Genomic DNA, 27,594 nt, shown 5'->3' on the forward strand with positions numbered 1-27,594 from the left:
AGAGAAAGAATATCAGCGTCAAAGAGTGGAAAAACTAAGCAATTAAATGGGCGGGGGGGGGGGTAACCTCAGATTAAATTAGCATCATTTTAACTCCACAAAGTTTCCTTCTGAGTGTCAGTTTTCTTCAGCACTAATCCTTTATGAATGACACCTGCTAGCATGTGAAGTGAGGGGTGAGGGACTTGGATCAGTCACACAGTGGCAGAGCTGGGACCAGAGCCCAGCTGGTCCTACTTCTCCATGAAGACAGGTCATTACATTATAAAAGTATTTTCTGTTCTTAGACTTCTAATAAACATTTACATAAAATGATTTTTAACTTTTAAAAATTACCCATAGTTTGTGATTCAAACTTTCCAGGAGTCAATTCGGCAATATGTATCAATTCAGAAATTCCAGTGAAAGAAATTTACCATAAAGGAAAAAAGATGACACTAAATATGCAAAGATAAATGCAAAAAGATATTAACAGAGTATTATTGATAATAGCAGAAGACTGGTAATAGCCTGGATGGTCAATAACAGGGGAATGGGTAGATGAACTATGGCATATGCATAGTGATTATTTTAGGAGGCCGGAGGACAAGTATCCATATGGTATGATCTCATTTTCTACAGGTTAGGGGGACATGTACATGCTTAGAAAGAGTACAAAAGGTTATACATTAAGATACTAACAGTGATTTTTGGATAACAGTAATACGAGTAACTTCCAAATTCCTTGTACTCTATAATTTCTAATTTCTGTAGAATAAACTATTACAATTTATGAAAAAGAATGCTAGCAAACACATTAAAAAAACTCAAGATTCAATTTGTGCTTAAGATTTACAGGCTCCTTTTCCCAATGCCTAAGTGTAACAAGCCTAAAGAAAAAACCGCAGAGCTCCTGTGCATCAGCTACGTCAAAAGGCACACAGAAGGGGGCCGGCCCGGTGGCACAGCGGTTAAGTTCGCACGTTCCGCTTCTCGGCGGCCCGGGGTTCGCTGGTTCGGATCCCGGGTGCGGACATGGCACTGCTTGGCAGCCATGCTGTGGCAGGCGTCCCACGTATAAACTAGAGGAAGATGGGCACGGATGTTAGCTCAGACCCAGGATTCCTCAGCAAAAAGAGGAGGACTGGCAGTAGTTAGCTGAGGGCTAATCTTCCTCCAAAAAAAAAAAAAAAAACAAAAGGCACACAGAAGTCCTTTTGTAAAACAATATGAGGCCTCCAAAATCAGGTCCTGCTTCAGTAAGCTGCCAAGCAGAAACTCAATATTACAATAACTATGTCAACCTAAAACTAGGCAGGCTACTTGGGCACAATAACTATTCTCAATAACGAAAGTAAGTTTAAAAACAGGAAAAATTCACTGGAATTTTACAAGGAAAGATGTTTCAAAATAGCTCTGTACTTGCCATCCACTGCCTCCTAAAATATCTTGAATCTTTGAAAATGAGATTATAAAACATTCAATTTAATTAAAAAATCAATTGGCCAAACACCATTTTCTTAGGGTTATAAATTTTAGGCCCTGCCAGTTACAGAAAGACAGTCATTTATTCTATCTATTGCTCCAGACTGAATCATAAAAAGGTCAAACATGGCACTCCCTGATTTTACAGCACCCTCAAATACTCAGGATAACAGAATTCTTGGGGTTTTGCTGCTCTGGTTACTCAGAAACCAGCAAATATGTAAGGTTCCTGGTTTACAAAGTAAACTAATGACAAGTGTGCTCCTAACAAGTATACTTTCCTTCCTCGAGAACCTTGATTAACAAGATCTAAAGTCTTGTTAGATCAAAATCTAAAGACAATACTGACCCTAAATATGACTAAGATGAAAACTCATAACGACAGACTCTAAGGAGCATTTAAAATATCCACAGGGGCCGGCCCCGTGGCCAAGTGGTTGGGTTCGCGCGCTCCACTTCAGCGGACCAGGGTTTCGCCGGTTTGGATCCTGGGCACAGACATGGCACCGCTCATCAAACCACGCTGAGGCAGTGTCCCACATGCCACAACTAGAAGGACCCACAACTAAAAATATACAACTATGTACCGGGGGGGCTTTGGGGAGAAAAAGGAAAAATAAAATATTTAAATAAAAATAAAATAAAATATCCACAAACAAGCAAGCCTTGCTTAAACAAGATCTGGGCAAAATACATCCTAGTAGTTTGCATTAAATAGATTATACTGTTCATGCTATTTTAAAAAGCTATTTGCTTCTCACTCCACCAAAGGAGAAAGGGGACCAGGTCTACCTCTCTCAGTTGTACACCAAGCGCACTCAAATAGGTGCTGAATGGAAGAACGGACAAACTAAATAAATAAATCATTTTAGGAAAAAACAAAACTGTACCTGGCTTTTAGCTGCTGCTCCAATTGAACGATTCTTAGGACCAAAAGAAATGCAAGCCCTAGAAGATAAAACAAACATTTAAGCATCAAAACTTACTGCAACATTATATCCAAAACCATAACGGGTAAGATTTCTGAGTCTTAGCTACAAAGCCACATGTATCAACAACACATAGAAAGTCTATGATTTTGACCTTTTTATTGACTAAAACTGTCCATGGAATGGCCTGCCTCTTTTAGAATGAGTCCTGTCCTTCAGATGCTGAAGCACAAGTCTATGTGAAGACTATCCATCTACAACACTACAGAGAGGTGGACCAGCCAGTTTCCACTACTCTCTAATTCTTCAAGCCCAGTGTTCAAAATCCCAATATAAAATAATGTACCTTCATATCAATACATCAATTAAATGTTGTTCTTTGTTTTTAAAAACAGCTCATAACTTCACCAAGAAAATACTCTAAAAACCCTGAAAACAACTCGTCTTATTGTACGTAAGTAAAAAGTAATTTTTCTACAACTAGCTTCCAAGGACTCAGAATTTCTGAAAAGGAACTTCATTCTTACTTCTGAACACATTCTTCCAAATCACCAATTCATACACAGCCTGCTGGTTTGATCTATTTACTGCCTATTTTAGAAAGCAAAACTGAAACCTGCTTAAAGGTATAACTACTTTAAAACACTGTGTTTAAATTTAAAAAGTCAGTTATACTAGAGTCAATGCTTTTCCTAATATAGTCCCTATGCTTCCCCTTGTTTTTCATTTTAATTAATCCCTCTGGAACCTTGCCCCATGTTCCCTTTACTTTCACTTACTTGTCACCTCCCCTTCCAGTAGCTGCTTTCTCTCAAGCTAAACCAAGATCAAATTCACCCACACCACCCAAAAATCCTACAAAACAAAGCTCTTCCCAGAGTCCATTTCCCCCTCGTTAGTAAAGCCTCTCTTCCTCCTACTTTAATAACTGCATAAATTGCTTATGAGTACTATCTCATTTAATCCACATAAGCACCCTAAACTCATCCCCATTTTATAGGAGAGGAAACTGAGTCCCAAAAGGTATCAGCAAGTAAATTTATCCAGGGTCAGGCAATCTGAAAGCAAAGGAGTCAGGACTCTAGATCCTTTCTCCATAGTTTACACTCTAGCTCTGACCCTTACTATCCTCCCTGGATCCCTAGGTCTTCCAGGTTAGTAGAGTGAGTCAGAAAAAGGGCTTTGAAGCCATAAGCCTTGATCCAAATCTGACTACATTAGCTGACCTATTAACCAAGTAGAACTGTTTTACTTAAATAAACTTACGAGCCCTGTACAAACTGGGAGAATGCCGGGCCTCAGAGGCCCTTTCCCACCAATGGGTTAAGAACCCCTGTGAGCCAATCTCCTAGGGTAGCTGCAGGCAGCTGTGCCCTCCATTAGTATGGCATAGCCTAGATCTCATCCGATTTCCTCTGAGCCATAAGCTCTGTGAGCCTGGAATGTGCTAGTAGTAGCCTCTCAAGCAGCACAGGCGTCAAGCTCAGCCTTTCTGCAAATATACCACCGATCACTAAAACGAAAAAAATTCCTGAGCACCACTTAAATGTCTCTATCACAGCCCATACTGCCCTTTAGAAAATTGCCCAAGGGGCCGGCCCGGTGGCACAGCGGTTGAGTTCCCACATCCCACTTCTTGGCGGCCCAGGGTTCACTGGTTCGGATCCCAGGTGCAGACACAGCACCACTTGGCAAAAGCCATGCTGTGGTAGGCGTCCCACGTATAAAGTAGAGGAAGATGGGCACAGATGTTAGCTCAGGGCCAGTCTTCCTCAGCAAAAAGAGGAGGATTGGCAGATGTTAGCTCAGGGCTAATCTTCCTCAAAAAGGAAAAGAAACTGCCCAAGCCAATCTTACCCACTCCATTCACCCTCTCCACTCCAAAAAGGCCTTCTAGACTAAGTCTAATGACTGTTAAACCTACATCTTTCTAAAGCCACCAGATCTGACTTTCTAAGGTGTATCTCACCAATACTTCAATCCCAACATAACTAAAAGGTGACATTATTCATCTTCCTGTAGCCCTTTTTTCAAAACTTCATCTTAAAACAATCACTAGCTCTAAGAATAAAAAACGTTAATGTTCCCAACTTTACTGTATGTCCATTGAAGGGTTAATTTCCTATTCTACCTCCATAACTCTGAAGCTGTCTTCCTTCTAATTACCTTCCAAACAAAACCAATTACCAACAAATAAAGCTCAGGTTCCTGAATGTGGAACCTAGGGCTTTTCACCAGCCCAACCCCACCCCCATTTCCCAGCTGCACCTCATGCACATAGTCACCCAACACAAGTTAAATAGTCTTTCAATCGTCCTGCTTTGCTCATACCACTTTTGCCACCTGAAATGCCCTGGTCCTTCTAAACCTCATTCTCCAGAAATATGACCTACTTTGTCTGCAAGGCCTTTCCAATCCTCCTCAAGTAAAAATCAATCATTTCTACCTCTTAAAACTTATTAGACTTGGCTTAAAACCTACTGGACTTTGGGCAATGCAGATAAAGAACTCTGCCATCAACAGAGAATCCTCGACTGTACAAGAGCTGCTCTTGCTAATATTCTCCCTGAAGTGAATAAACATTTTTACTTACTTTTACAATCTACATCTGCCTTCTTAATAGTAATAGGAAGTGTTTCATACACCTTGGAAAGCTAAATAAAAGTCTATCTCAGTTCAAATTATTCATCCTTTTTTGGTCCATGCATACATGCACTACAGTTTCCAACTTCTTACAAAGCAATCAATTGTCACTAATGGAATGTCACTTTTTACCACATAATATAGCAATTAAATCTCAAACAAGGCATAACTCTTGCAAAGTATTGGGAAAGTCCACTTATCGTAGAAAATCATCAATACAATATCACTATGTAATTCTTACAGTCTAAAAAAGTTATTTAACAATAAGCCAACTACTGCACTAAAAAAAGAAATCCTGGAGGCCGGCCCCGTGGCCGAGTGGTTAAGTTCTCACACTCTGCTTCGGCGGCCCAGGGTTTCACCAGTTTGAATCCTGAGTGCGGACATGGCACTACTCGTCAGGCCATGCTGAGGCGGCGTTCCGCATGCCACAACTAGAAGGACCCACAACTAAAAAATATATACAACTATGTACTGGGGGGCTTTGGGGAGAAAAAGGAAAAAAATAAAATCTTCAAAAAATAAATACATAAAATAAAGTCTTTAAAAAAAAAAAAGAAAGAAATCCTTAGCTTTTCCACCTTGCCATCAACTTGAGTGATACGAACACATGTACAGTAAACAGTGGTCGGGCTCTAGAATCAGACAGTATGGATCTGTCCAAATCCCTTCTCTGCCTTTCTAGCTGTGTGACCTCTGTTGCTTAACCTCTCCGAAATTCTGTTTTCTCAGCTCTAAACAGGGGAGAATCACAGCACATACTTCATATGGTTGCTAGAAAGACTAAATTTGTCAAGCCACTTTTAAAGGGCTTATATCAGAGACTGGCACATCATAAACAAAACATTAGCTGCTATTATAGTTTCAATGAAGCCCTGGTCCGAGTTTCACACAAAAATATACCAACTAGTTTGCTATGAAGTTCTGCTTCACCTTCGCAAACTATCCACTAAAATCCAGCCAGCCATCTTTAAAATCAGCTACCTCTATTTAAAATGGACAGTTGGAATGAGGGTCAATATGTCTAAGCACAAATTGAAGGGGTTTTAAAACTAAAAACTTACAGAAAGAAATCTATTTAAATGCGAAGAAAGCCCAAAAAGATTAAGTTGATTAGGGTCAGCAGCAGAACCTAGTTCAATGCTTTCTAATGCAAGCTCATTGTTCAAAATTAGAAAAAAGTATGAAGAAGAAAATAAAGACTATCTGTAATTCCACAACCATCCCCCTCCCACCATACACGGCCACAATCAGCATTTAGATAAATATTCCTATGCAATCCTAATAAAACTAAATACCCCCAATTCAGTTTGTTTCTCCTCAACGTATGCTCTGAAAAATCTTCAGTGGCTTAATTATTCCCTCAGGATTTTGACATGGAACGAGATATGTGAAGGAAACATATCTACTACTTCCCACTCGCCAGTAACTTTCAAAATATGCACACAGCCTGCATCCAATCCCTATCTATGGTAAGCAGCCTCTTGTCATCCAAGCAGGTCCCGCTCCCACAGCTTTCATTACTGAGCCTTCATACACCAGGCAGTGTGCTGAGCATTCTACACTTGATTCTCCCAAATACTCTGAGAAAACAACTATTACCGACACCATTTTATAAACGAAGAACTGTTTGAAGTTAACGTGTCCAGAAAAATAACTAGTAAACATTAGAGTCCAGGACTCAAAATCAGGACTATGGAAGTCCAAATCCCATACATACATACTTCTGTCCTGCCTACCAAACCCGTTAGAGTTACTCCTCCTTCTATACCTTCACTCAGACTGTCCCAATCCTTTCCCTTATGCGATCTAATCTTATTTACTCAAGCCCCACTCCTGCCTTTCCTCACCACTCCATCCCCCACTGACGTAACCTCTCCTCTGAACTCGATATTTTGTCTGTACTTAACAACCTTGTCCATAATTGTACTCTCGTATTCTATTTACTGTTGCTCTAATTCATTCGTATTTCCAACTAGAATGGTTACATCTCCAAACAGCAGGAATCTTTATCTTACACTTCCTTTATACTCCACACAATACCAAGTCAGGGCTGCTAAAACTTAAGTACTCAGACACTTGCTGCTTGACTTGCATTACTTTTCCTCCATTCTAAATTACAGGTTGACATTACAGCAAGTTAATTCAAATCAAGTTCAAGACTCCTCTGTTCTAATCTTTAAGTCCTAGAAATAACAATCTTTTTAAGCCAGAGAACAGAATTGTCCTCCCTTTCCCGGGTAAGAGATACTACTAACCAAATATTTAAGCACATTCTAACAGAATATTATGAACAGTTGCAATCGGCACAGCTCCTTGAAAGGTACAGTCTCATGTTTATAAGTGTACAAACTCTTCTCAGGACATTAGGATAGCTGTTTCTCTAATTCATTTTCTTAAACAATATAAGAAAATGAGTTTTTCGAAGAACCCACGGTAGTATTTAGACTATCAAACAAGAGATGTAGGCGGAAATGGTTATTACACTAATCAGAGTATCTTCTGGTTACTGCCTTGGCCCTGAACTAGCAAGTACCCCAAAAAGTTGATATCAAACAGACCAAACAACTCATACTTATGAGATACACACAGCAAATTCTTGAGTCAATAAGATTTGCACATTAAAAGCTACATATTTGATAACCCTAAAGGCAAACTTGTATAGATTTCATTTTACTGTCCCAATATAAAATCCATTAATAAAGAGGATTAATAAAAAATACAAAAAGGCAAATAATAATAGCAATATTAGCAAATACTTAGGCAGTATTTACTATGTGTCAGGCATTATTCTAAACACTTTATATAGTTTTAACTCATTATAATCCTTGCAACCCCCAGTAAGGTAGAGAAATCACTTACGTTCCTGGTATAAATTAATCCCTTAAATTTTTGCAAAGTATCCTGGCAATACGTTCTGAAACTCTAAGCATATATATCCTTTGCCCAAGCAATTTCACATCTGGAAATCTATCCAACAAAAATAAAAGTATTAACATGTAAACATAAATATAAGAGACTACTTGTTGAAGAATTATTTCTAATAGCAAAAAAAAATTAGGCACAACCTGAGTGTTTAAAGAAAACGTGTTACAGCCATAACATGGAATATTACATATTTAAGGAGGCAAATTCATATTTATTGACTCTCAAAGATGTCTAAAATATAAGCGAAAGACAACAGTTACAAAATATAGTATGATCTTATTTGTTGAAACACACATATACCTTACATATATTTGTGGAAGTTCAGAAAAAGTATGCAAGCATACACAGCCAACAGATGGAGAGGAAACTTAATTTTACTTTAGCCCTTTAGTGTCCTTACTGTTACAGCAAACAAGTATTCCGTTAAGTCAGTTCACAAAGAAAAAGGTTTAATTTAGGAAAGTCAATTTAGACCCTAATGACATAAAGTTCCTGTAGATTACTTCTACCAATTTTGTATACAAGGTTGTATTTTAGTTCTTAAATGATTCAAAGAAACTACTTTCATAACCTCTGCAACTAGACATATGAGGGGGAGTGGTCTGAGCAGCCTGAAGCTTTAGTTAACAAATCAGTTTTCCTTTTCTTTGAATCCAAAAGCTTCAAGCCATCTTGCTGCTCCACTACATCTACCCAACATGCAAAGACACTTCAGAGAGGAATAATTTTCTTGCACAAATAAATCAAACGTTCATCTGCCAGTTAATGAGAAACTATACATACTTCACCTTTTGATCTCTCAAGGGCAGTTATTAATAGAAAATTTCATCTCTACGAATTCCTAATATATTGTTTTATTAGGAACTAAGTCCATGAAAATAATATGAACAATTCATACACAGAATTATTTTCAGAAGCAACTCATTTCTACACTATAAAGTGCTCATTTTGCAAAGTATGACCCAATTAACTTCTGTAACATTTGGCAGTCCAATAACATTTTTATTCCAAAGAAGCTTTAAAGTTGTACCCCCTCCTATTGTAATAACCCAACTAACCATAAAAGTAAGCTTTCCATCTTATTCCAAAGGCTATCGTCAAAAAACATCAACACAGACACTCGTAATTTAAAACTCCAAAGTTTATCTCAAAACCACCCACACTTCTCTCCCATGCTACCACACTAGGGGAGAGCAACATCAACTCCCAGATGGACTAAGTATTGCAACAGCCTCCTAAATATCCCCTGCTTCTTCTCTTGCCCTTCTCAAATAAACCCATTCTCCACAAAAAAGCAAATAACATTTTTAAAATATAAGTTGGATCACCTCCCACCGCACCTAGATAAGAACGCCTACCATGATTTACAAAGCCCTGCCATAATCTAGTCTGCCCTAACCCCTCTCCAGGTTTATCTCACACCATTCTCTCAAGTGGCTCAAGAGCAGCTATGATCCTCTCACTCTATGAAGTGTGCCAAGCTCTTCTTGTCTCAGGTCTTCCTCACTTTCTACTACTTCTGCCTGGAACAGCTCTTCCTCAGACCCACCACAACCTCCATGGTAAATTCCTACTCATTCTCAGGGTCTCAACTTAAATGGCACTTCTTTAAGAGCACCTTCAACCTCCGCCCTATATCCAATTTAAGTACAATTTAAATTAGGTCCCCCTGTCATCCTATTTTGTACTTCCCCATCTGGGCCTTTAGCACAGTTAGTAATTATATATTTGTTTGGCATCTAGCTTTTTCCACTAACCACGTCCACGGTGGCAGGATCGTGTTTATTTGTTCATCAGAGTACCTCCAGTGCTTAGCACCATGGCTGGCATATAGGAGGCACTCACTATTTGCCAAAATGAAGGAAGCCTACATCTGATGGAAAAGCAAGAGTCTCTTCTGGGTAAGACTCAACTGGCTGCTCAAAAACTGAATCCAAATCCTATTATAGCCACAATTTGAAATGAGGTACTTTCATTGTAGCCAACCCTCTAGAACCTGCATCTCATTTCCACTCTCACACTAAAACAAATCTTTATCACACGGTCTCCGAGTACCTCTGAGATACAAATCTATCATTCCATAACCACTACAAAAATCAACCTTTTTGATCCCATGTTCTACTTAGCCAGAGACTCCAACACAGAAATCTAAGCTAATCAAAATCACAGTTCAAAATTACTTAAACGTATGGCATCCCTATAAACTCCTGGGGAAACACAAAGAAAAACATAGAGAAATAACATATAATAATCACTTAACTTAAATAGTATTTTCTTATCGCAATTACATTGTGTATCTGGCCACCCATCATTTAGTCCTTAAGGTAAAATTTTTTTTGAGGTAAACTTAATTGTAACCTGGGAAGATTAACTTTTTTCTTTTTCCCTGAAACAACTCTTTCAGTCCCAACTAATGGAAGTCATGGTAAACTGTTGTAGCTGCAGTTTGCCTAAACGAAAACACAAGCATAATAGTCAAAAAACCCAACAGGAACACCATTCATTACAATATTTGGGATTCTCTTCCCTTTGGAACTAAAGGATGTTCAATTCTAGGCAGGAAAAGACTACGGAGTTACATGCCTAACTCAGTGTTGTAGCCTTTTCAATTCCTTAGGGAAAACTATCTTTACAGATAAAGGAAATGAGGATCCAGAGAGGAAAACAATATCAAATAGGAAATTAATACTTAAAAACAAACTTTAATGCTTCAAAAAACTTCAGCGTACAATACACTTTCTCTGGAAATACAAATAATACCCACTGCTAAAAACTATAAAAATAGGAGGGAGAATGGAGTGTGATTGCTAATAAGTAGACGGTTTCTTTTTGGGGTAATGAAAATGTTTTAAAATTGTGGTAATAGTTGCACAATTTTGTGACTACACCAGTAACAAAGGGGTTAACTGCACAGTATGTGGATTATACCTCAATAAAGCTGTTAAAAGCTATAAACAAAATCGAGAAAAGGACATCAAACGACGGTTTGTGGATCTGGGATGGGTTTTCGAGGAAGCACCTGGGTTAAGTCTAAAATAAGGGACAGAAACTTGACAAGTGGAAGGGAAATGTTTTGAGCCTTCTGGGTAGCAAAGACCAGTCTAGTAGACGGAGCAATCTGGTATGGCTAGCAATCTGCTGAAGGAGCGTGAGAAAAACTAGGGTGAAAAATTGGCCTTGGAACAGTGGCCCTTGAAGGGCCACACGGAGAAAATAGTAAAAGATATGAAGCTTCTTAAAAGACTTTGTCGAAGGGGAAGACAATGAATTGAAAGATATCTCTTTGTATTCAAAAAGTAGATTCTTTTACGCTAACCAAGGAAAGATCAGGGTGAGTCATGAATTTTAGAACTGTGTCTATATTGGTCCCATAACTTACTATAGGTTCTAAAAGTCAGTGAGCCCCTGAGTCATTCATTAACAACTGCGGCCAACACCCTTGTTAGAATGTATTACTGGGAAAGTGGAACGCTGTTAGAGATTGGATGTGCAGAGGATGATAGTAGAGAATGACCCCACACAGTTCAACATACTGAAATGATGTGAAAAAACCAAAGTAAACGCAAAGGTATCAAGGCACTGATTTTATTCAATCTTTTTCTGACATCTGCCCGTGCCAACCCAGATTCTCCAGGCCTCGGGTGCTCCGTCTTCCTCTCTTCCGGGCGCCGCCCCGCCCCCACTCACGTGGGAATCTGACCGCTCCACCGTCTTGCCGCCGGCAGACGCCAGATCCCGTTCAACTCAACTAACTTTTATTAAGCGCCTGCTGTATGCAAAGCTCCGAACACTGTGTTGGGCTCAAGAAACGTTAGTAAGCCACGAGCCTAGTCTCTGCTCTCCAAAACAGGATCTCGGCCATCCTCCATCCCAGGCCCGCCTTCCCTCTACCTCCTACCCCTGCCCTCCGCCGGTCCAAGTACCTGTTCACAGCCTTCGCTCAGCCCGCAGGCCACCGGGAAAGACCTCGCGTCTGGCGCAGAACCACCTGGCGGGTCGCGGCCACTAGTGGCCTGGCACCCAGTGGGGGTCCCCTACCCACCGGGCCCTCGGCTTGGAACGGAGGTAACTCCCCGGCCCGCGTTCCCCAAGCCGCGAGGGTCGCAGAGCGGAGCAAGCGCCACCTCCCCACCCCCCGCGCACGCGGCCGGCCTGGCCCCCACTCACGGCGTGCAGCGGTCGCTGTACTCGTTAGCAATCGTCTCGATGCCGCCGGCACGGGCCACAGCGACGTAGCAGCTCTGGAAGCCCAAGTCTATGCCCACCACCGACATGGCGCCGGCTACAGCACGGGCTCGAGCCCGGGTCCGGCCGGCGACACAGGACACGGACCCCGGCGGGGCTGGTGCGCAGAGAGCGGGTCACGCGGGCCGGGAGACCGGGGCTAGTGCGGGACGTGCGGGGGGTCCACGCGAGCGCCCAGGTCCTCGGAAGGGGCCGCAGCGAAGGGCGCTGCTCAGGCCGGCGCCGGCTCAGCGGCCGCAGAGGGGGAGCCGGTAGCGGGGGCGGAGAAGATCTCGAAAGATCTCGTTGCGACGAGAGTAAAGCCGCAGCGCGAGAACTGCGAAGGAAAGGAATGTTCTCGCGAGACCCCGGATCAGCCTCCTTTCCTCTTGAGGCCCCGCCCCTGGTTACGTACAAGCGTACGTCACGTCCAGGCACGAGAACCTGGGAAACGACAGGGAGGCTATAGGACGGTTGGGAGGTGGAGTTGGCCGCTTGAGCCTGCGCACACAGCCCGCCGCAGCGGCTCCCCACGGCGCCAAAGAGCAGGGGAGCGCCTCCCCTTGCAGAAGAAAGTAGGAGAGCAAGCTTGAGGCAGAGTACTGAGGAAGCGCCGTTGCCCTACTTCCGCCGTTTCCCTGTATCGCAAAGAAACTTCCGGGGGTGGTGAAACATCCGCCGCCCCTTGGGTTGGGCCTCCAAAATGGGAGTGCGAGCTTAATGTCCAAGTCCGGAAAGCCCTCTCCTGTGCTGCCCTCGGCGTAGGCCGGCCGGTAGAGGACGCGGCCCCGAGCAGAGCCCTGGGTTGGGCTGTGTCCAAGTCAAAGACAGCGCCCTCTCCGGCGGAGGGGAGGAATCCACTCTCACTCCCACCGCCTTGGTTTTTTTCGTTCAGCCTTGTCGCACCGTTTTCTAAACCACTAGTGTCCGTACATCAGACTGAGAGGCTTACGGGACTAAGCCTTTTAACCGCCAGCGCATTCCAAGCGCCATCCTGAGCTGGATGCAAGGGACAGAGATAGATAACACGCTGCCCTAGGTCCGTTCAGGCAAGCCGGTGAGTGGCAGGATTACATGAAGCTAATGAATCTTAAACTTTAGGGCCCCTCGCTTGCACGGGCACCTGGAAGAGCAGGGGGTTGCTGAGAGTTGCAGTGGGGAAGCCAGCTTGCGATCAGAAAGCACTTCTATGTAATAAGCGTTCCTGATAAATTGCTTAAAGAGATCTCGGAAGAAGGAGAATCTGAATCTCCAAGTCTCCTGTAATTTGTTGTGATTTCTTGTGCTAAATATCTACTTTGTGATACTTGTTTTTAAGGGCCCCCGACAGTGTATAAACTTCAACCGCACAAAACCTGAATCCAACCGGTCACGAGGGTAAACAAGTTAAGAAGGATCCTTGTACAGGGTGGCTAGTGTTACATGAACTGAATGGTGGAGACTAGGCAGACTCCCTAGAAAAGCGAAAGGCTGCTTTCAAGTTGGGAAAAAAACAGCAACAGACTCCTCAACAGTCTGGGTTGAGGAGAACTACAAATTCTGTATTGCTGTAGTGTAGTCTGGGTTGAAGATCTCAATCCCAGGGCTAGAACGATTAAATTGGACCATTTTATAAAGTGAATGAACAAAGAAGAAAGTAAGTTTTCGCAAATCTCTGCATTTCCTGCTACCTAGGGACGCACCTCAGTCTCCAATGCCTAAAGCCCACATTATTTGCCTTTAAACTTGCAAATTACCGCACAGTTCCCCACTGGCTAAATCAAACCTGTTTTTGTCTTCAAAAACAAGTACTGAATGCTGGGGGCGGGGGCGGGGGCGGGGGGGGGGGGGGTGCGTGTGGAGGCAGCAAGAAAAAGTCTTTGAAAAAAGAGAGCAGGGAAGAACAGATACTTATGTACCCATGTTCATAGCAGCATTTTTCACGATAGCCAAAAGGTGGAAACAACTCAAATCCCAAGTGTCCACTGATGCATGAATGGATTTTTAGCGTATGGCATATACATACAATGGAGTGTTATGCAGCCTTAAAAAGGAACAGAATTCCAACACATGTGACAACATGGATGAATCTTGAAAACATTGTGCTAAGTGAAGGAAGCCAGACCTGAAAGGACAAATTTTGTATGATTCCATTTATGTGAGGCACCTAGAATAGGCAAATTCATAGAGCCAAAAAGTAGAATAGTGGTTAGCGGGGGCTTTCAGGTAGGGAGGAGTGGAGAGTTATTGTTTAATGGGTACAAAGTTTCTGTATGGGATGATGAAAAAGTTCTGGAGATGGATAGTGGTGATGGTTGCATAACAAGGTGAATGTTCTTAATGTCACTGATTTGTACACTTAAAAATGGTTAAAAAATGGGCTGGCCCCCTGGCACAGTGGCTAAGTTCACAAGTTCCACTTCCCCGGCCCGGGGTTCGCCGGTTCGGATCCTGGGTGCAGACATGGCACTGCTTGGCAAGCCATGCTGTGGTGGGCATCCCACATATAAAGTAGAGGAAGATGGGCACCGATGTTAGCCCAAGGCCAGTCTTCCTCAGCAAAAAAGAGGAGGATTGGCAGCAGATATTAGCTCAGGGCTAATCTTCCTCAAAAAAAAATGGTTAAAATGATAAATTTTATGTATATTTTAACACAAAAAAAGTTATGTTGACCTTCACCTTCCTCTCTCTCCTACTTTTCTCCTGCCTAGGGGATATCGCTAACACCAAGTGAGGAGGATTTTAGGCTGGTTACTTTTAAAACTGCAGATGAGAAGCAGGCTCCAAGGAGCAGAGTTTGCTTGCCCTTTGTTGGGAGGCATTTACATTTGTGAGGGAAACCCCCATCTGTGGGGATGCCTCCCTCTCTGTGCCAGGAAGAAGGGAGATGACCTTGTCTCTAGAAACTCTTAATCAATGCGAAAGGCAAGAACCTAAGTTGGTTACTGTCTGGCAACCTCATGTAACTGATTTAGGGTGGTGGCTTCTGCCCTTTACTTAATCTGATTTGATTCTTATCTAAAAGTTGTGGGACCGCCCAATGGCCAGACCCTACCTGCACTGATACCATTTTAACTTTTTTACATGTTCTTTCCTTTGTTTTGTAAAGAGATGGCTCACATACCTATGCCTTAAATTTAGCCTTACTCTCCAGCAATGTTGGCAGCAGAAGCGGCAGCAGCAGCTCCTCCTGCCCGTGGGTCCTGTCCCCACGCAGCAGCTCTGCCTGCCCATGGGTCCTGTCCCCATGCTACTCCACACTATTCTCTAAATAAAAGAGCACTACTGCCAGATCTTGAGAGTCCAAGAAATCTTTCTTTTGACTCCTCGGGTCACCAACCCTGCATCACCAAGGACAGTATTGGCCTTAATTATGACAAAGAGTCCTGTCTCCATCTGTCTGCTCTGGATTATTAAGCACTGTGCAAACAGAGGCCACGCTGCCCTAGGCTGAGGTGTCTAATGTACCTAAAGATCACATGTCCGGGTTACAGACTCTGTCTCTGCCTTCCTTCTTGTGGGAGGCCTCCCCAGCCTTTAGCTAAACTGGCACATCTATAGCTTTTTATGTTCCAGCTGCATACCCACCTGCCTTATTTGCCTTGGCACTGCTTTCAGTTCAAAATACCATTGACCCTTTCAATCTTTTTAATGATTTGTCCTTCTCAAAATAAAACATAACTAACATCAGTCACAGAGAGTACTCATCCTGCTATAAATAGTTTCCTGGATCATCGAACTTATAGCTCAAGAGGCTATTCTGGGATATTTAAATAAATGAAGTCAGAAAAAGTTATTTAAGAATTCTAAAGAATCTAAATTGACAAGTTTCCAAGAATCACAATTGTGAAGCAGTAAAGTTGCCAGAATATTTAATGTTGGAGGCACTGTGGTTGGAGCACAAATTATTTTCATTCAGCAGAGCATCTTGAGTATTTTAGAAGGAGGTCGTTAAATGCCTTTGTCTGGTACAATGATTAAATTTAGTTCTAAGCAATCAGGAAGGTTTTTATGTGTTTGTTTTAAGTATACAGTGTTCAAAGGCTGCCCACCACAAGACAAAAGGTTCTCAGTCAGTTGGGAATTCATAATCTTCTCTGCCAAGTGTCCCACGGAATCCTGTCCTGTGCTCTGGAGCAGTGTCTGCAATTCTTTGCTTCACGAGAAAGCTACAAGCTCAGATCGTGTGTTTCCTGGCCTCCCTGTTATCACAGAGAGTGGACCAGTGCCCTTAGTCAAACCAGCACTCCTTACTTAAACTAATAACTCAATAACAATGGTAGTTACCTGATGTCTAGCTCCTACAGTACATGCTGGATATTGTGCTGAGTAATTTGGATATCATAATCCATTTACTCTTCATAGCAAAGCCATTAGGTAGGTGTTATTTTTCAGGTTTATAGATGAGAAAACTGGGACCCGATGAGCTTAAGGAACTTGTTCAAGGTTACACAGCTTTTAAAACTCTTACTCCAACACTCATCTCCTACAGCTACACCACTGCTTTCTTTAAGCTCATGTTCCTTATAAAGGCTCATTGAAGTAAATATGGGAAACACAAAGAGTAAGAGAAATAATTCACCTAGAGTCATTCACTGTTGACATTTTGGAATACTTTCCTTCCTTTCAGTATTTTTGTTATATCTGATGGTTGAATTTGGTTATGTCTTTTTTAACATTGGGTTAAACAAGCCTTTCCCAAACTGTGTTCCACAGGACAATGTTCCATGAGATATTAATAGGTTACTATCACCATTTTAAAGGCTCTGAGAAGTCCTATAGGAAATTTGTTTAACTTTGTTCAATCATAAATACAAGTATAAATATAAGAAGTACTGGTTAGGGAGTAGTAGAGCACAATTTAGTCTGCTTTTTCCCCCTCAAGCATTTTTCTAATCATAATGCTCTTCTGATATAAAAACTACCATTACAGTTCACTTATAACTCCAAATTGGCTGAAATCCTAGCATCCTTCCTCACTGTCTATCAAACTGCTTACATAGTAGCACTATGATCTCATTCTGAGGTCCTTCCTCAAGCCCCACATTTTTGCCCTTATTCGGGCTGATTACACTTACGCATATGGCTTGCAGTATGGTTATCAGTCCCAGCCCTTTCCCTCTTTATAATCTTAAAATGCTACATGAACTTGGCAGAGATTTCTCCAGGCCACACAAGCTGATATGATCATGAAAATTTAACCCCTTCATTGAGATCCCTTGATCACCAATAATTTTCCTGGCCTGACTCACAACCTTCTTATCCGGCTCCACCCTCTCCTCAACCAGCCCCAGGCTCAGCCTTCTTCCACCTCTAGCAGCTGACATTCCAACTCCACCCCAAAGTCCTGCCTGTTGGTCTGGTCTGCTGAGAGCAGAAGCGTAACTGACCTGCTCCGCCCAGCTCTGCTCAGGCTTGTCCTGTTCCTGAGTATAGAGGGACTCCCCCAGGGGCTATCCTGCCCTAGTAGCAGGTGCCATCATCTTTCTACAAATTACAAAATTTCCTTTACCGTCTTTTAACTGTCAAATTCATCACGACTTGTATTCTGTGCTGAGTTTCTTTTCAGTTGAATACAGCTCGTTTGTCTCAGGACAGAATGTTCTTTACTTTGTGCTCTACAACTCAAAAACAGTGATTTTAGGGGCTGGCACCATGGCCGAGTGGTTGGGTTTGTGCACTCTGCTTCAGCGACCCCGGGGTTTCACCGGTTCGAATCCTGGGCACGGACATGGCACCACTCATCGGGCCATGCTGAGGCAGCATTCCACGTACCACAACTAGAAGGACCCACAACTAAAATACATATACAGCTATGTACTGGAGGGCTTTGGGGAGAAAAAGGAAAAAAAATCTTTTAAAAAAAACCAGTGATTTTAAAAGGCCCTGTATCCTCTGATAATAATTCACTTTTCAGTGTTCCTGATTAAAGAGGAATCTGAGTATGAATATTTGTAATTTGATAAAGAATCAGTGTTACTATGAACAGAGTTGCTATGAACAAGTTCATGTGGCCTTCTGCCCATACATTGCTTCACAACCAAAGGAGGACCATTTGTTTTCTTGTTGACATGTAGTTAATGTTCAAATGCAATGTGAGTTCAAAATCTAAATATATCACAGACGATTACAGTTTGACACTTGAATGCCAGCAGTGCAAGCCCTAACTCAGAGGAGAGTGACTAACATATTTTCCTAGCAATAGCACAGGAATCCATCCCTATGGCCAAAGGCAGCAACAGCAGCAACAAGCAGGCTGAAACAAGAGAGGAAATGATTTGAGCTCACAGGAAGCATCAGTTTCTCTTCCAGATAAGACAAAGACAAGACTGGAAAAGGTGGCCAAAAGAAGCTTCCACTATGGAGACATTACATAACAAAAAGCATGATAAGAACTGTATGTATTCCTGAAATGCTTTAAAAGAACGAAGTACTCAGCAGAGAGTAGAAATGTGGTTATAAGTCATTTTTCAAGACTGGATGACTGGCCCTTTAAGAATACTATTTAGTCTGGGGCTGGCCGGTGTCTCAGCCCTTAAGTGTGCACGTTCCACTTCGGTGGCCTGGTGTTCGCGGGTTTGGATCCTGGGTGCCGACATGGCACTGCTTGGCAAGCCATGCTGTGGAAGGTGTCCCACATATAAAGTGGAGGAAGATGGGCACCGATGTTAGCTCCAGGCCAGTCTTCCTGAGCAAAAAGAGGAAGATTGGTGGCAGATGTTAGCTCAGGGCTAATCTTCCTCAAAAAAAAAAAAAAAATACTATTTGGTCAATTAAACATGGATGTATTTTGTGCCATTTCCACTAAAGACAAAAGTTTATTTCTGAAGAAAGAGAAGTGAAGTGACCCTAGATTCCAGCTGAATATCCTGTCTGCCTTCAGCATCCAACACCAGAGAGCAGAGCTTGGGATATCTTTTCTTGTTCCAATAGTATTAGCACATACTCGGAGTAGTCAGGAAGAAGTCACACATTCATCTTTGGCATGTCTATCTTACCCCTAAATGAGATCCAGGGGCCCAAGAACGCCCCACCTGCCCTAAAGGATCTCCTCCAGTCCTTGAGAATGTCAGCGGAGTGCCTAAAATGCCTCCATCAGGGCTTCTCTCTAATGCTCTTTGTTAGGGCTTCTCTAAAAGTAAAACCCCCTTCCAAAGTGGGGGGAACACAGCAACAATCTGGCATCTCCATCTCATCTGTAAATGAGCAGAAAGTATAACCATGTGATTGAGAGGAAGTTCATAAATGAGCTCCCCCACTCCACCCCCGCAACACAGACAGACACACACACACACACACAAACATGCCACTCAGCATTTACTTTCAAGTTCCTTAGGTGACTCTCTTCCTCTAGGATTTTCAATGGAATTTCCTAAAGCATGCAACACATTTTCACTGCAACATTTGAGAGTTGCTGCTACTCGTGCAGCAAAGCTGGCCACTTGTCCCTCCACTGCGAGGAGCAGCTCTCTTGACTAAAGGTGTGGTTGCTAGCATCAGAGCCGTCCTGTCAGAACTGCAAGAGGAAAGAGGAAACACAGTGTAATGAAGCAGTAATAATTACAGCTGTGATACTGGTAACTGAAAAGACACAGACAAATGAAAATAAACGTCCAGAAACAAACCGAAGTATGAGAATTTAGTATATGATACTAAATTCAAATAATTTCAAACTAGTGAGAGAAGAGTTGATGTTGGGACTTTAGGTAACCACTTGGGAAAAAAATTTAAATCCCTGCCTCAAACCACATGCAAGAATATATTCCTGATATGGGGCTGGCCCCGTGGCCGAGTGGTTAAGTACACGCGCTCCGCTGCAGGCAGCCCAGTGTTTCGATAGTTCGAGTCCTGGGCGCGGACATGGCACTGCTCATCGGACCGCGCTGGGGCAGCGTCCCACATGCCACAACTGGAAGAACCCACAACGAAGAATACACAACTATGTACCAGGGGGCTTTGGGGAGAAAAAGGAAAAAATAAAATCTTTAAAAAAAAAAAAAAAGAATATATTCCTGATAAATATTTATAAGTTTACAAATAAAAACCTTTCACAAAATTATAAAAACAAAGCCATATAATTACCGGAAAATAAAGGTGAATATATACATATATATTTCTGCAAACACACACACATATAGTGAACTTTTGTAAACATAACACCAAAAGACAAAAAGAGTGAAAGCAAAGATAGAAAAATGAATGCAAAAAAGACCATAACCAAAATGAAGGGCAATAAATACAGAGTTAAGAAAAATTACCCAAAATTTGGAGATAAGACAAAAAGATTACTGCTTGCTATTTCAATATCATACTAAAACATTGTCTAACAAGCCCACCTAAGGGCCATTATGATTCTTTAGGAAAATATAACTTTGTTTGACTTGCCATTTTCTATTGATTAGGGCCTATACTCTGTAAAACTAGATGTTAACATATAGAAGATTGATAAGTTGCAAATGGTTTTTGCATGGGAGAGATGCAAATGATTTCTGTCTGGTAGAAAACATATTCCCAAAGATTATGCTTTTATTGCTCTGTAGAACAATAACAAGTTTTGTATTTAATTTAGCAATCTAATTTCAGCATACTTTCTTTCATTTCAGTCTCAAGTTCTCTGTTGAATAAGGTGGTCCCCTCAGTGATGAGTTAAATAAATCACTGACATGTCTCATATATATTTGTATGTTTTTAACTTTTAAAAAATTATACTTTGTCCTAAAAATGTTAAATACAGTATTACCATATGATCCAGCAATTGCACTCCTAGGTATATACCTGAAAGAATTGAAAGCAAAGATTCAAATAGGTACTTGTATACCAATGTTTATAGCAGCATTATTCACTATAGCCAAAATGTGGAAACAAGCCAACTGTCCATCAACAGATGAATGGGTAAACAAAATGTGGTATATACATACAATGGAATATTATTCAGCCAAAAAAAGGATGAAATTTTGACACATGCTACAATATGAATAAACCTTGAAAACATTATGTTAAATGACATAAGCCAGACACAAAAGGATAGTGTATGATTCCACATATACGAGGTACTTAGAATAAACAAATTCATAGAACATAGAATAGAGGTTACCAGGAGCTATGGGGAGGGGTGAGTCTGAAGTTTTTTTCAATGGGTACGGAGTTTCTATTTGGGATTGTGAAAAAGTTCTGGAAATGGATAGTGGTGATGGTTGCACAACATTGTGAATATACTTAATGCCACTCTATTGTACACTTAAAAATGATTAAAATGATAAATTTTGTTATGTATATTTTACCACAATAAAAACATTTATTCTTTGACAACAGCTTGGGAAAAATATTACTAATATATATAACACCAAAGAGATGATATTCTTGATATATACATAGTTGTCATTAAGCCAATCAGAAAAAAAAATGGACTAACGATTAGAAGTTCACTAAAGAATAAATACAAATGGCAAATAAACATATAATGTTCAACCTGACTCAGAATTTTGTGTGCGTGTGCATGTGTGAGGAAGATTGGCCCTGAGCTAGCATCTGTGCCAGTCTTCCTCTGTTTTTTGCATGTGGGACACCACCACAGCATGGCTTGATGAGCGATGTGTAGATCTGCACCCGGGATCCGAACCCACACACCCTGGGCCACAAAGCAGAGCTCACAAACTTAACCACTATGCCACTGGGCCAGCCCCTTCACTTGGGATTTTTTAAAATGCTAATTAAAACAATAATGAAATTCCATTTTCTCATACCATATTGGAAAAAAATAAAGCAAATTACAATACCCAGTACTGGCAAAGGAATAAAGGAAACCATGACCGGGTTCAGTCTTCCTAGAGAGTATTTTGGGAAAAGTGTGCATACTCTGTGACAATAGTTTTACTTCAAGGAATATATCCTTAAAAAATGACAGGCAAGGGGCTAGCCCCATGGCATAGTGGTTAAGTTCAGCACACTCCGCTTCTGTGGCCCAGGTTCATGGGTTCGGGTCCCAGGCACCAATCTACACCACTCATCAGACACACTGGCAGCAAACCAAATATAAAGTAGAGAAGGATTGGCACAGACGTTAGCTCAGGGCTAATCTTCCTCAGCAAAAAAAAAAGACAGGGAAGTGTGCTTCCCATGTGTATACAAGAGAGGACGTATAGTAGATTGCTTAAGGCTCTGCAGCCCTACAACCTGGGCTTGAATACCAGTTCCACCAGGTATTGCTTGAGTGACTTTAGGCAAGTGGCTTAATAGTGTGTAAGCCTCAGTTTCCTCGCCTGAAAAATGGGAGAAATACTGTAATAGGACCTACCTCATAGGATCAATGTAACAACGAAATAAGATAGTTAATATAAAATGTACGTTGCCTGACACACAGCAATAGCTCAAGTGTTAGAGATAGTTGTTATTATTGTAGCTCTAACTGGATATTGCGTGAGATTTTGAGATTTTTCCCAGTTGTCCCAGAATTGGTGATTAGGACCCACAGGTGAGAACAAAAAAGTGCTAACTAACCCACACCCTTAAGAAAATTGCCAGTAATTGGAGCCAGCCAACTCCCCCAAGAGAGTAGGCAAAAACAGTCTAGCGTTTCCAGCCTCCTCCCCGCTTGACCTACCCCAACCCTCCATCTCTGTAGGAGAAGTGGGGAGGAGTGAAAGGGAGATGGTGATTTGCTTTGTGGGGAGTACAGAATTACTTCATCCTGAGAAGAGATTTCCTCCTCCCAGTAGGAGAGGGGTGGAAGGTGCTGTCTCTCAGGGGAAGACAAGTGAGAAGGGAAGCTCTTGTAAAGCCTAGAGAGAGATGCATGCAAGGAGGGGAGATCTCCATTGTATGCCTTAGTTAGCCATCTGCTGAGGCTGAGGGCCTGTGCTTGCCAGTTTTCTCCTTTGAACAAAGGAGGGACAAATATAAACAAAGGAGAAGAACACTGGAGAGAGCTGGCTATAAAGTACTAATAGAGGAAAGTAGTCTGGTGTGACAAAGGAATATATATTTCCCAGGGATCCACTGTACATTGAAATAGGTGGCTAAACCTGGAGTGTCTCACCAGACCCTACCCCAGCAGGCTGGTGGGTAGGAGAGGGACCCCTGAAAGTAAAGGCAGCAGTTGAGAAGGAATGGTCAAGCTGGACCTGGGATCTCCCTCATCAGGGAACTGTGGAGTGGGAGGTCCAGAGGGTCCCTCCAAAGACACCTATACTGGACACCTGCCACACAGTGGAAATTAACACAGAGGCCCCTCAGCATAAACGAGAGAAGCAGGGACAACCAACAAAGAGAGCATTACAGACACACTCAGGCTAGTATGAAAGCTTTTGAGTTGAGATTTCTGTTACTTCTAGCGAAAAGTATCTTAATATATTTCTTTCTCTGTAGACCAGATTTCCCTCTCCACATACTGGCTGCCCCTCAGCTTAGAATGTACATGCTTTAAGTGAAGCCCTACACAGGGATGAAAACTGAAGAACTTCAGTTCTAATATAAAATTCCCAGGTAAGAGACCTTAATTGATCCAACTTGTTTGGTAAGTGTATAGCTGGAAATATAGGGTCGCTAACACTCAGTCTCAGAGGACCGTCATGAGCTGGAAAGACATCCCAAAAGATGTCTCACAGTGTTGATAAAGTGAGAGAAAATGTTGTGCCCCAGAATCCTTGAGAGCTGAGGAATTGCAGATAGGCTTGGGTGGGCTTTGAAATAAACATTATATATAGGGGGCAAAGAGGTTTATTTACTATACCTCACTTTCCGGAGAGTTTCATGAGGTGATGTGTAGGGATTGTAAGGTTTTGGAAGGGGTCTTAATCTGAGAGGAAATGAGGGAGGTCATTGATTGCCAGAGAGAGGGAGAGAGGGGTCATATCATCTACAATGTGACTAACCTCTGCTGCAGCCCATCGATCTTCAATCAAATCAAGAGATGCTGGTATTATCAGATTTCTGGTGGGCACCTGCAAGAAGGATGCAGCTTCACATCCAGGTATGACCTGGGACAGGAACAAAGACAGAGAAGCCGAAGAGGAATTACACCACTAAAAGTGTAGAGTCGTCTTTGAATTACCCCAGACCCTGGATGTTGGAGCCAAGTTTACCCAATTCTCTAAGAATACTGAAGCCCCTAGGTGGTATCTGGGTTACAATTTTAATAGCAAAAGAAAAGGAAACCACAAAGATTTCATCAACAGCAACAGCAGCCTGATTAAACAACCTGTGATTAACTTAAATCCGACTAACTACAAGTTGGAATCCTAATCCTTCACAGATTAGGGTTTCTTTGCTCTGTTTCCCTATCTGCAGTTGGCCTGGTGAAATGGAAAGATGAGGAGTTTCAAAACTCTTAAGTGTTCTTTAGACTCTAAGAATTCCAGCCTATATTTGCTTCTTGGGGCACCAGCTGATCCAAGAAGTCAGATTTCCTGGGAACCTGAGTACATTGAGCTGCTTTTGTTGTTGTTGTTGAGGAAGATTGGCCCTGAGCTAACATCTGTTGCCAATCTTCCTCTTTTTGCTTGAGGAAGATTTGCCCTGAACTAACATCTGTGCCAGTCTGCCCCTATTTTGTATGTGGGACGCCACCACAACATGGCCGACAAGTGGTATATGTCCGCGCCTGGGATTCGAACCCGCAAACCTGGGCCGTGGAAGCAGAGCACATGAAATTAACCACTACACCAAGGGGCTGACCCTTTATGGGCTGTTTTCTTGCATACTGATTCATATACCTTGAGGCCTTAAAGCAATTAGGTGGTGGGAGCAGGGATTTCTGTGATTTCTAGCCCACATTAAGCCAAATTTGGCCTTGAGGTAGAATGGGAAGGTGGTAAGTACCTTGAAAAAAATTTTCAAAAATAGAATGTAACTTAAGTAGAGAGAGAGAGGGGTCATGTCACAACTTTAAATATTACTGAAGCCTATTTGTTGTTTGAATTTTATAGCATTAAGATTGGAAGTAGCTGGGTCGGCCCCGTGGCCAAGTGGTTAAGTTTGCGCACTCCGCTTTGATGGCCCAGGGTTTTGCTGATTCGGATCCTGCATGCAGACATGGCATCGCTCATCGGGCCATACTGAGGCAGCATCCCACATGCCACAACTAGAAGGACTCACAACTAAAAATACACAACTATGTACCAGGGGGCTTTGGGGAGAAAAAGGAAAAATAAACTCTTAAAAAAAAAAAAAGATTGGAAGGAGGGAGAGGCAATTTTTCTAAAGAAGGAAACATGGGATATCATGTGAGACTCTGGACTGTTTAAATATCTAGAACAAGGATTCATGGTGATTTACTAGTATGGTTATTACAGTGCCACTATTTAACTTTGAACAAAGGTTTGTGTCTTCTGCTTTAAGGAAAAGTTTTCAAATTTAGTTCCATGGGAATTAAATTGTGACAGTTTGCCCACTGTAGAGCTATTTTCTTTATGTGCCCAGTACCCCTTCTCTTCACCACTCTGACAAAAGGGGTAGGCATAACCCAGGCTGAATCTTTCACGGCACCTCCTCCCACTGGGCCACAAAGATTGAACCAGAGATAGGCAGCTATCGGATGTCGCTCTTCTCAGGGATGCCTCACCTGCAGCTGGTAGAGAACATTCTTTCTCTCTTCTCTGTCTTGACAGTATTGAACTTTACCTAAACCCTGTGTTCCTGGAAATCTGAGATGGTTGAGAAATTCCCCCCACCCTTTCAAGTTCAGCTTACTGCAAAGAACCACTCTTCCTTGTGTGACATAGATAAGACTCACAGATGACTCCTTTATTTACCTGTGACACAGACACAGAGACTCGAAATTCCCATTCATTGTCTCATCCATGATTATCTGAACTGTCTGTCCCCCTGAAACTAGCCAGACACAAACACTTCCTGCTCAAGCTGACTGACTGAGACGCCCTGATTACAACAACAATTCCAAATGTAAAATCACCGCACCTATAAGTTGTCTACTCCTCTGTATAAAAGTCTCCAGACAAAACTACCCTGCTGAGACTCTGTGATCTTCAGATCTGGGATGCTCTCCCTATTGCAATAGCCTGTATAAAACCAGTTTGCTTATTAGTTTGGTTTGTGTCTTTGACAGGGTGTGGAATTGTAAGGATGTCTTCCCAAGGCTCCAGTGGCCATATTCCCAGCCATAGAGAGAGGTCTGAGGGACTGAGGCTACTAGTCAGAGGGAAGTAGAGACTTGCTTGTCTCGCAAAGCCATCACAACCCTGATGGTGGGCCTAGCTGCCTAGAGCTGCCATGCTCTGGCATCTACCAGTGTCTGTCCCTTAAATCCCCTTAGTTATAAGGGTTATTTTGATTTTGATTTCTGTCACTTGCAACCTGAGTAGCCCTGACTAATAAATCCACCACATTTAAAACTCACCTTGCAAGCCTGGTAAGTATCTTCATGTAAAAATGCTCTGGATCAGGGGCCAGCCTGGTGGTGCAGCGGTTAAGTTTGCATGTTCCGCTTCAGTGGCCTGGGGTTCACCAGTTTGGATCCCTGGTGCAGACCTATGCACCACTTGTCAAGCCATGCTATGGCAGGCATCCCACATATCGGAAAATGGTCACAGATGTTAGCGTTCCTCAGCAAAGGAAAAAAAGGAGGATTGGTAGCAGATGTTAGCTCAGGGTTAATCTTCCTCAAAAAAAAAAAAATGCTGGGGATTTAGTTCACCTTGAGGATTTATCAACGATAAAAAGCCCTTCACATGGATGTTAACTAGATTTATTATAGTGATCATTTCGCAATATATACAAAATATACAAATACTGAATCGTTATATTGTACACCTGAAAGTAATATAATGTGATATGTCAATTGTACCTCCAAAAAAAAAAAAAGCCTTTCATGACATTTATTTTTAAATGGTTTCATGAAACGTCACTGAAGAAAATGGAAAAGAAACAGAATAGTTAGTATTTTTTAAATGCAGAGACAGAGCATGAATGTTTTGTCACAAAAATAATCCTGGTCCCATGTGTAATGAATGGAAAGGTATGTTACCTAAAGTGGACAAGATTTACAGATGCTGGTAATAATTGGAAATTTGAGGCAAATCTTAACAATGTCCAGAGTCAATTCAAATTTTACCAAATTCTCAAAAGACTGACACCAGATGGTGCAAAAGAAAGTCTTTACAGCAAATTTACTGATAGCAAGTACAAGAAGAGGATCTGTTGACAACTCCAGAGCCTGCCTTGAACATGAACTGGTGCTATACAAGTGCTTCTTACAGACAGGCAAGCTTCCCAACCCGGAAGTGCTCTTAGGCTGTAAGTGCTTTTTGTGGAGAAGGGTTATCTTGCCATTCTTCTTCATAAAACACACGACGTAAACTGAATCTTGCTTTAGTATTTTTCCACTTGGCATTCTAGTGAAAAATGAGTTGAGGTATATGTTTGGAAGTAGTTTGGAGAGTTTGGGGTTTTTCACTAGCAGCACTGGTCACTC

At 42.0% G+C, this 27,594-nt stretch overlaps 1 protein-coding gene and 1 long non-coding RNA gene across 4 annotated transcripts in view; one reads left to right on the plus strand and one right to left on the minus strand.

Annotated features, from left to right (window-relative positions):
- HSPA4 (heat shock protein family A (Hsp70) member 4) overlaps nt 1-12,982 on the minus strand; it is a 41,721-nt gene extending 28,739 nt beyond the window's left edge. Inside the window, exons 1-3 of one of the 3 annotated variants that reach the window (XM_023617698.2) lie at nt 12,132-12,542; nt 7,899-8,006; nt 2,355-2,412 (exon numbers count right to left, since the gene is read on the minus strand). Coding sequence is in view for 1 of the 3 variants with exons in the window: in XM_001918224.6 (XP_001918259.2) it covers nt 2,355-2,412; nt 12,132-12,238 (165 nt within the window). In the remaining 2 variants the exon portion in view is untranslated. Of the gene's footprint in view, nt 1-2,354; nt 2,413-7,898; nt 8,007-11,887 lie in introns of all 3 variants that reach the window. The other 2 variants (XM_070234343.1, XM_001918224.6) reach the window with 2 other exon arrangements.
- Nucleotides 12,940-26,517, plus strand: LOC111767814 (uncharacterized). The gene is made up of 3 exons (XR_002799650.2): nt 12,940-13,245; nt 23,532-23,648; nt 24,049-26,517. It is a non-coding gene; the product is annotated as an uncharacterized lncRNA (long non-coding RNA).
- The last annotated feature ends 1,077 nt before the right edge of the window (nt 26,518-27,594 follow it).

Source organism: Equus caballus, chromosome 14 (genome assembly GCF_041296265.1).
Source record: "Equus caballus isolate H_3958 breed thoroughbred chromosome 14, TB-T2T, whole genome shotgun sequence".
In the NCBI taxonomy this organism is placed as follows: Eukaryota; Metazoa; Chordata; class Mammalia; order Perissodactyla; family Equidae; genus Equus; species Equus caballus.